The 8,499-nt window shown below is 49.0% G+C and overlaps 1 protein-coding gene across 1 annotated transcript; it reads right to left on the bottom strand.

Moving 5' to 3' along the window:
* On the bottom strand, positions 1 to 5,376 carry PEBP1 (phosphatidylethanolamine binding protein 1). Its single transcript, XM_035017102.1, has 4 exons — positions 5,120 to 5,376; positions 3,488 to 3,597; positions 2,680 to 2,780; positions 1 to 997 (listed from the first exon to the last, which is right to left on the bottom strand). Exons 1-4 carry the CDS (start codon positions 5,252 to 5,254, stop codon positions 780 to 782), a joined length of 564 nt encoding a protein of 187 aa, XP_034872993.1. The 5' UTR covers positions 5,255 to 5,376; the 3' UTR covers positions 1 to 779.
* Between the last annotated feature and the right edge of the window lie 3,123 nt (positions 5,377 to 8,499).

Here is an 8,499-nt window from a genome sequence, read left to right as displayed (position 1 = left end):
TTCAGCCACACAATGTTTTTATTTTAATTCAACTATAAGCAAACAGCAGAATTAACACAACATTCCGCAACTCCAGATCGGCTTTTCTACAGACGAAGAGTGACCAGTTCAACTGGCACAGACTTAGGGATTTCTGACTACCCCTCACCCAGCCCTGCAGCTCATCTAGATGGCCGTGTCTTAACTGCAAAGCCACTCTCCCTATTGCTTTTTCCAGTACTGCTCTTCAAAGGAGCCAGAGCAGGACACTGACCCCTAGTAAACAGTCCGAAATGTACCATGTTGGGGGTTAACGGACACGCCAGCCTCTGGCTCTCTTGGTGAGAGACAGGGTCATGAAAACATGACCCAGAAGTGCCCTCATGCACAGTTCCAGACTCAGGCTCACAAAGGCAGAGGCAATCTTTTTTTTTTTTTTTAATCTCCCTTAAAGATTCTTTGACACTCTGCTCTATTACTATAGACCTGGTCTTTTTACCTGAATTTTTATTTCTTTAAATTCTGGGTTGCTATTCTTATATTAACAATTTGATGACCCCAACACAGTACCAAAACATCCCCCAAAATGGAGTTCAAATTGGATCAAAACATAAACGGGGGTGTGACCCTCTAGAATTATAAAGGATAGGCAGAAGAAAAAGTCACTCAAAACCACTATCTGATTGCTCAGGCCTCACCTGTGAGAATGGGAATGGGGAAGCGGAGAAATCTACATGCATCACTGAACTTGAGAACACTGGGAGAGACTTCCGGGACAGTTTCTGTCTCCTAGCATTCCCCTACTTCCCAGACAGCTGCTCATAGAGTTTGGGAACATAGTCATCCCATTCTGCCTGGTAACACGTGCCGGCCACCGGGGGCCCAAGCTCGTACTTTTTGCGGAAAGATGCCACTTTGAATTTGCCACGGTGGTCTCCAGATCGGTTGCTGAGGATGGGCTCGTCACACTTCAGTGGCCCATTCTGCTCGTAAACCAGCCAGACATAGCGGTGAAGGCCTGGAGGGAGAAGCAGGACGTAAGATGTACACACAGCTAGGCAACAGGGCTGGAGACGCCCCCATGTTCACAGGATAGTGCCAACTTGGAGGGACCCAGCCACCCCATTTACAAGAGGGGCACTGAGGACCTGCAGAGGTGGAAGGAGTCAGATCACCCGCCTGCTGACAATCTCCCAATGGCTTCCCACTGCAACTGGTGTGAAGTCCACACCCAGCTTTACGGCCTCTAAGGCCCTTGCCCACCCCTCCTATCACCTCTGCCCCTCACTCATCCTACTCCAGGCTTCCAGCCCATCTCCCCTGGGACCTGACTGCTAGTCATTTTCCACCATGTGCATCTGAACACCCCTTTCACTTGTGTGACAGTAACACTTCTCTGAAAGTCTGCCTTTTCAGTTTAGTCTCCTCACTAGAAACAGAACGCCATAAAGCAATGGTGTTTGTCTCGTTGACCGTTTTCGCCCCAGAACCTACCCTACTAGTGCCTGGTAAAACTCACTCTAACCAAGTAAGTAGCGAAGATACTGAAAAACATCTTGTTTTCAAAGGTGCTTACATGGTCACCTTCATCTGTCAGGTATATCCATGGACGAAAACAACTATGATTTAGGCATTTTATTATATGCAAATTATACTAAAAGAGTATTTTTTAAAAAGCAAAAGGGGGAAAAAAAAAAGTCAGTCACTGAGACTTTTTTTGTTAATGAGAACATAACTCCTACTTGAGAGAATTGCTTTATTCTCATGTGTGTACTTCCCATAATTAAACTGCCTAATTGTATAACTGACCTAGAGAACTTAACAGATCCCTGGGAAAGATGTACCTTTACCTTCCTCTTATGAACTCATGAGAGGGCCTGAGGCCATCTGAAGCTTTGGGGTCTACAGATAAAGCATGAGTCTATGGCCAACTGTTCTCGTCAGGGACCTTCCTGTACCTCCTCAGAACTAACAGGGCCCGACAATGTATCCACCCACCCCTACTTCTTTGTTCCCACAAACGAAAGCATCCTGTGACGCACAGCAAGCATTAACAGTACGTCTCCCACTATTAGCTTCATCCCACTTGGAGAGTTTCAATACAGTATGCTCTCCCTCTTTGTATGCAGAGCATGTGATACACAACACAATGCAACATAGGTATCTTCAGTATACTTCTTAAAGCCTTCCAAATCTCTTCAAGATGATACCACCCTAGATTTTCGACAGAAAGGAGCCATAAAGAGATAAAGAAGCCAATTTTTTATAATTAATTAGGATACCATGATCATTTCTGAGCTCTTTCATGGGAACTGGAAACTCAAAGATCCCACAGGGCAAAGGCTGAATGTAGAACTGAGATGGGTTAACTGTGTTCAACCCCCACCCCCGGAAGCTGTTCCAAGCTTTCTGCAACACTGCTTCCTTAGAACCCTCTCACCAACTGCCCCGCAGATAAAGGCCTAGTGGCAGAGAGGCAAAGCTAACAGAGGGTCCTCCTGACCGGAACCCAAGGTTCCAGCCACCTGACGCCACTGCAGGTCTCAAGGTCTCTGGCAGGCAACTGCCTTGGAGGTGAACTGCGCTGCCAGGAAGCTCCACTAGGCTAAGGGATCTCGGAGAATCCAGACTAAAATTTGCAGCCCTCTGGGCCAATCCTAGTGTGCACCCACTGTCCCCAACAAAGCAGCCTTTACTGACCTGTGCCCTTGGGAGGCCCAGAGCCAACATAATCGGAGAGGACTGTGCCACTGCTGATGTTGTTGCCCTTCATGTTGACCACCAGAAAATGGTGCCACTCCCTAAGACGAGGAACACAGAACGGTCAGCACCACAGGAAGTAGGTACACACTCACTGCACAGCCAGCAAATGTGCATGAAGCACATGCTCTGGACCAGGCTGCAGCGATGAAGGAGACAGACAGTCCTGCTTTCTTGGCCAGCACAAACCTCACCTGTCTGCAGAAGAGAGGGCCCGGTACCTCCCTCCCACCCTCTGACATCCTCTCGGCAGTACCTGCAAACTTTTTGGTAGAGGGCCAAGCAGTAAACGTTTTGGGCTTTGCAGTTCACACGGTCTCTGTCACTATTCAACTCTGTGGCTACAGTGTGAAAGCAGCCAGAGACAAGACCTAAGTAAGTTCTCATGGCTGTGTCCCAACAAAACTTCATTTATGAAGTTAATTTGAATGTCATGTAATTTTCCCATGTTACAAAGTATGATGATTTCAATTTCAGTCATTTAAAAATGTAAAAACCATTCTTAGCTCATAGGGTCATACAAAAAGAGGTGTCAGTCAGATGTGGCTCTCCGTTATCGTTTCTAGACTCCTGCCCTAGGGACTGAAGGGGTGGGAAATGCACACTCTGGCTTAAGCATGCGTGTGAACATCCCAAACTGGGTCTCCTTCTCCTGGCACAACATGTCCACAGCAAGAGGCTTACACAGTGCCAGAAGCACCAGGTCCTTTCTGGATGGCCTAGTGTTCCTAATCTTGCCTCAACTTGCCTGTATTTGGGGTCCTTCCTGCTGGGAGCATCTGGATCTGTCAGGACCAAGGTGTAGAGTTTACCTGGATCAAGGCCATCCCACCCAATGCTGGTGGGCCGGTTCTTAACCTGTAGGAAGCAACCACTTTGTAGTTAAAAAGTCAGAAATGCTGAAGAAGCCAACACTCTTTGATTCCAGGTTCCTCAAAGGTAAAACACAGTAGATTATTTTTTATTTATTTATTTATTTTTTTTTAAGATTTTATTTTTTTATTTGAGACAGAGAGAATGAGAGAGACAGAGAGCACATGAGAGGGGGGAGGGTCAGAGGGAGAAGCAGGCTCCCCCCGGAGCAGGGAGCCCGATGCGGGACTCGATCCAGGGACTCCAGGATCATGACCTGAGCCGAAGGCAGTCGCTTAACCAACTGAGCCACCCAGGCGCCCAAAACACAGTAGATTATTAATAAAAGCTAAAGTGTATTGACTCCACTAAGAGCCAGGCGCTTAAGTTTAATATACATTATTTATTTTAGTCCCAACAACACTACAGGACTCCTGTCCTAGCATGTTATTAACAGAAAGAGGTGGGGTCAGGATTTCAACCCTGGAGCTGACCGAGTGCTCTCAACCACAACCTCATATGGTCTGGAATGACAGTCTCTAGATTTGGTGACCAGCAGCTTAGCTGGGCCCTGCTAAAGGGAAATCTGAATTAACTGGATACTTTAAAAAGTGCACAGGGGCGCCTGGGTGGCTCAGTTGGTTAAGCGACTGCCTTCGGCTCAGGTCATGATGCCAGGGTCCTGGGATCGAGCCCCGCATCGGGCTCCCTGCTCAAGTGGGGAGCCTGCTTCTCCCTCTCCCTCTGCCATTCTCTCCACTTGTGCTCTCTGGCTCTATCTCTCTGTCAAAAAGTGCACAGAAAATGGCCAGACTGGACAGTGAGTCTGGGAAAACGGAGGCTGCCACAGGGGCGCTTTATATTTAAACATCCACAACAATAAACCGTCAGAGCAACGTATTCACACCATTCCCCCGGGGCTTTACGCCCAACAACAGGCAAGTGTCGCGCACTCTAGTTCCCGCACTTCCGGTGCCCAGGCCCTGATCTGCTCGCAGGCCAAACGACAGAACGAGGCCGTTGCCCTCGAGCCTTCCAGCTGCAGAACGCGCTTACCTTTGGGTGGCTTCATGCTCTTGCCCGCTAAGACAAAAGGAGGAATCGCTGGGCGATGCTGGTCACCGGTTACATAATGCGTCACATGCCCTCGGGTGGGGCTTTTGCTCCCCAAACTGAGGTCCCAAATCCTGAGACCCGAGGGGAGGTCTGGGGCCGAAGGGGTGGCCACGGCCCATTACTCCTCGGCACCGCCCCCTCCCGCCCCCGCCCCCGTGCCCGCGGCCCAGGCTGTTTCCAGGCCTAGGCCCCGGTCTACGCCTTGAAGTCCCTGGAAACTAGATCACTTTCTCCTGCACGTGCCGGGTTCCCGGTGCCCGCAGGTGTCCGCAGGCCTGCGGCGTGGGCACCGCGACCCCTTTCCCTCCGAGCACCCGGCGCACAGAGGCCGGAACACCCTCCCCATCTCCGTCGGGTCCCGCCCGCCCGCCTCCACGCCTCGAACAGGTGCGCCCCCAACGCTCTCGGGTACCTGGGTGGGCGTCAGCACTTTGCCCAGCTCGTCGACCTCTGTCCCGGTGTATTTGACCTGCAGCGCATGCTGCGGCCGCTCGTCCACTTCCTGCAGGCTCAAAGGCCCGGACCACTTGCCGAGGTCCACCGGCATTGCGGAGCCGAGCTGCGCAGACAAGGGGGAAGAGTCTCTGCAGCCTGAGATGAGTCCCGCAGATCCGACTCCCAGCAGTCCGCAAACTGGCCGGAGGAGGGGCGGGACCAGCGACCGGGGAAGCGCACGCGCCGGAGCCACAGCCCCGCCTCGCCCCGATTCTCCAATCACAGGCGAGGCCCGGCCCACCCTGCCCTCTAATTGGTCAAAGCCCGTAGCGTGGGGCGTCTCGCGCTCCCAGGTCAATGCAGTAGGTTTTGCCTTTCTTTTGCATCGAGGGTGCTTGCTCTCTGCGGCGGTAGGCGTGTTCCGGGGAATTTTGGCTCGGTTTACAAGATCATTGTATCAAGAAATGCAGTTAAGCTAGCTTTGAGTTATTTTTTTTTTACCATTTTGCGTGATTCTTTACTTTCTAAGTCAGGAATGGTAAGGCCTTGCCTTTAGCCCCGTTTCTTACAGCAAGCCTGATTGCCGTGCCCTACTTGTATTTTCGCGCATGCTCACTGTTTTGGTAACTGGTGCGTGAGAGGACATGCGGTGGAACTTCTGAGCATATTTCTCAGCAGACAAATATATTTGATCCCTCTGGCCCCACTTAGTGCAAACAAGATTCCGGGGAAGTGATTTTTTTTTTAATTAAATTTTTAAGCCATAATTATTATTCCTGTTTTGCTGACAAGGGGCTCTGCCCCTACTAAAACTGCTCTCACGGTGGCCACCAAATGCTTGCTTTTTACTAAATATAATGGGTACTATTTAATAGTCCTTGCCCTGTTTGACCTTAGGACAGTCATTGACATTGAAAACCGCCCCTGCCCAGGGAATAAAAAATCCTGTTGTTTTCTTAGGGGTAAAACAAGTTCATTGTAGAAAATTCAGAGGAAACAAACCTAAAAGAAGTAAATAATCATCTCTATTCCACTACTTGGATAGAAACATCGATAACAATTTCGTTCTGTTTATTCACTTTAAAAATTGCATTAAACTCTACCATTATAGGGGAGCCTGGGAGGCTCAGTTGGTTAAGCCTTGGACTCTTGGTTTCAGCTGAGGTTATGATCTAAGGGTCTTGAGATCAAGCCTGCTGTGAGGCCGGTGCTGGGTGTGGAGCTTGCTTAAGATTCTCTCTCCCTCTGCACCCCCCCCCCCCCGCCTTTATCTTTCTCCCTCTCTAAAAAACAAAGTCTACCATTATAGAATATCTATATCAAAAATAGATCATTATAGGGGCGCCTGGGTGGCTCAGTTGGTTAAGCGACGGCCTTCAGCTCAGGTCATGATCCTGGAGTCCCGGGATCGAGTCCCGCATCGGGCTCCCTGCTCAGCGGGGAGTCTGCTTCTCCCTCTGACCCTCCTCCCTCTCGTGCTCTCTGTCTTTCATTCTCTCTCTCTCAAATAAATAAATAAAATCTTTAAAAAAAAAATAGATCATTATAATAACAAAAACCTTTTTAAAAAATAGATCATTATTGGGGCGCCTGGGTGGCTCAGTTGGTTAAGCGTCTGCCTTCGGCTCAGGTCATGATCCCAGGATCCTAGGATGGAGCCCCACATCCAGCTCCCTGCTCAGTGGGGAGCCTGCTTCTCCCCCTCCCTCTGTTGCTCCCCCTGCTTGTACTCTCTTGTTCTGTCAAATAAATAAACAAAATATTTTTTTAAAAATAGATCATTATTTTAATGGCTTCTTCTGTTCTAGATGCACCACAATTTATTCAACAATTCTATTGATGTTGGACATTTACGCTTTTTGTTGGTTTTTCCTGTTTACAAATAGGAAAATGAGCATCTTTATATGCATATATTAAAACACTTGGTAGATAGTTTCAGGAAAATTTTATTAGGGATATGCTAGGCCAAAGAGTACTCCAATGAGGATGGCTGCCTTTTATTGGCCATCACCACTGCCACGTGCCAGGCCCTGACCCAAGGAGTGCCTTGAAACTTCACGTCTCATTTCATCCTCATACCAACCCACAGTGGGAGGCACTGCTGTTATCCCATTCCATAGATAAATAAACAGGCTTGGGAAGGTGTGACAAAACCAGGCAGGCTACAAAGGCTAGATGCAAAGCCCTTAGGCACACTCTAGCTGGGAGTGCTGGGGGGGATAGAGGTGAGGCAGTCATGACCTGGCATCCAGAAAGCTTCCTCTAGGAAAGGTGTCACCACAAAGACCCCACTTGGCAACTGTGAGAATGTGCCTCTTAGCTCTGAGTGCTGGGAGAGAATTTGGCCAGAGTCCCACCTGCTGTGCTCTGCTTTTAGGCCAAGACGTTTCTCTGGCAGGCTCCCCCCCACCCCCCACCCCCGGGAATGACTGAGCTCTGCAGAGATACTAAGGCAGAGCAGGGAGACTGGGGCCCCTCTGTAGTCAGGACAGGCTTGCCTGCTTTCCTTTAAAACTGCACTTTGGGTAGATGCTTCCTTCCCTGTCACCTGCCCTGTGGGTCAGATGGCTCTCCCAGTCTTTCTTCACTCCCTCTCACTTATTTGCACAGCCCTTTCCCCTAATAAATTCCTTGCACAACTTCTCAGATGACAAGAGTGACGCTCCCAAGTTTAATAGTATGAGGACAAGCTGAAGTGGAAGCGAGCTTGGGGTGTTCGAACAGTGGGCAGACGGGTTTTGCTGGAATGGGACATTTAGGTAGGGGCAGATGGATGGCATAGCAATAAGGCTGAATAAGGCTAAAGAGACAGGAAAGGGAATAACCTTCTATTTTTTTAACCTATAAAAAGTTTAAAATTTTCTTCAATATACAAATAATCAGTCACATAGCATAATCTAAGGGCATGGGTATGGGAAACAGAATGAGTTCGTATTCCAAATCCCTCACCCAGTACCTATGAAACCTTCTGGGTGAGAGGCAGAATGGCCTCTCAAAGCTGTCCACATGCTAAGCCCCGAGTCGGTGAATATTGCATGGCATAGGGGAATTATGGTTGCAGATGGAATTAAGTTTGCTAATCAGATGCCCTTAAAATTGGGAGATTATCCTGGATTATCTGGGTGGGTCCAAGATAATTTCAAAGGTCTTTAAATGGGAGGAGGAAGGCAGGATTGTCAAAACCGGAGTGATGCCATGTGAGAAAGACTACCAGCCATTGCTGGCTTTGAAGATGGAGGAAGGAGCCATGAGTCAAGGAGTGCAGGTGGCTCTAGAAGCTAGAGAAAGCAAGGAAAAAGATTCTCCCCTAGAGCCTCCAGAATGAACATAGCTGTGCTGACACCTTGATTTTAGCTC

This window comes from Mirounga leonina, unplaced genomic scaffold (assembly GCF_011800145.1).
Source record: "Mirounga leonina isolate KUSES-001 unplaced genomic scaffold, KU_Mleo_1.0 Mir_171, whole genome shotgun sequence".
NCBI classification, from domain to species: domain Eukaryota; kingdom Metazoa; phylum Chordata; class Mammalia; order Carnivora; family Phocidae; genus Mirounga; species Mirounga leonina.
Note: the sequence above shows the minus strand (reverse complement) of the source record. Positions and strands in the feature narration are given on the sequence as shown.

Bases quoted from the DNA above. Each gene is read 5' to 3' on its own strand.
- PEBP1 (XM_035017102.1), bottom strand. From the start codon at position 5,254: ATGCCGGTGGACCTCGGCAAGTGGTCCGGGCCTTTGAGCCTGCAGGAA. The intron at 3,598-5,119 runs GTACCCGAGAGC...TGCTTCCTACAG, and splicing joins AAGTGCTGACGCCCACCCAG to GTTAAGAACCGGCCCACCAG. The intron at 2,781-3,487 runs GCAAGTTGAGGC...TCCTCGTCTTAG, and splicing joins AGGAAGGACCCCAAATACAG to GGAGTGGCACCATTTTCTGG.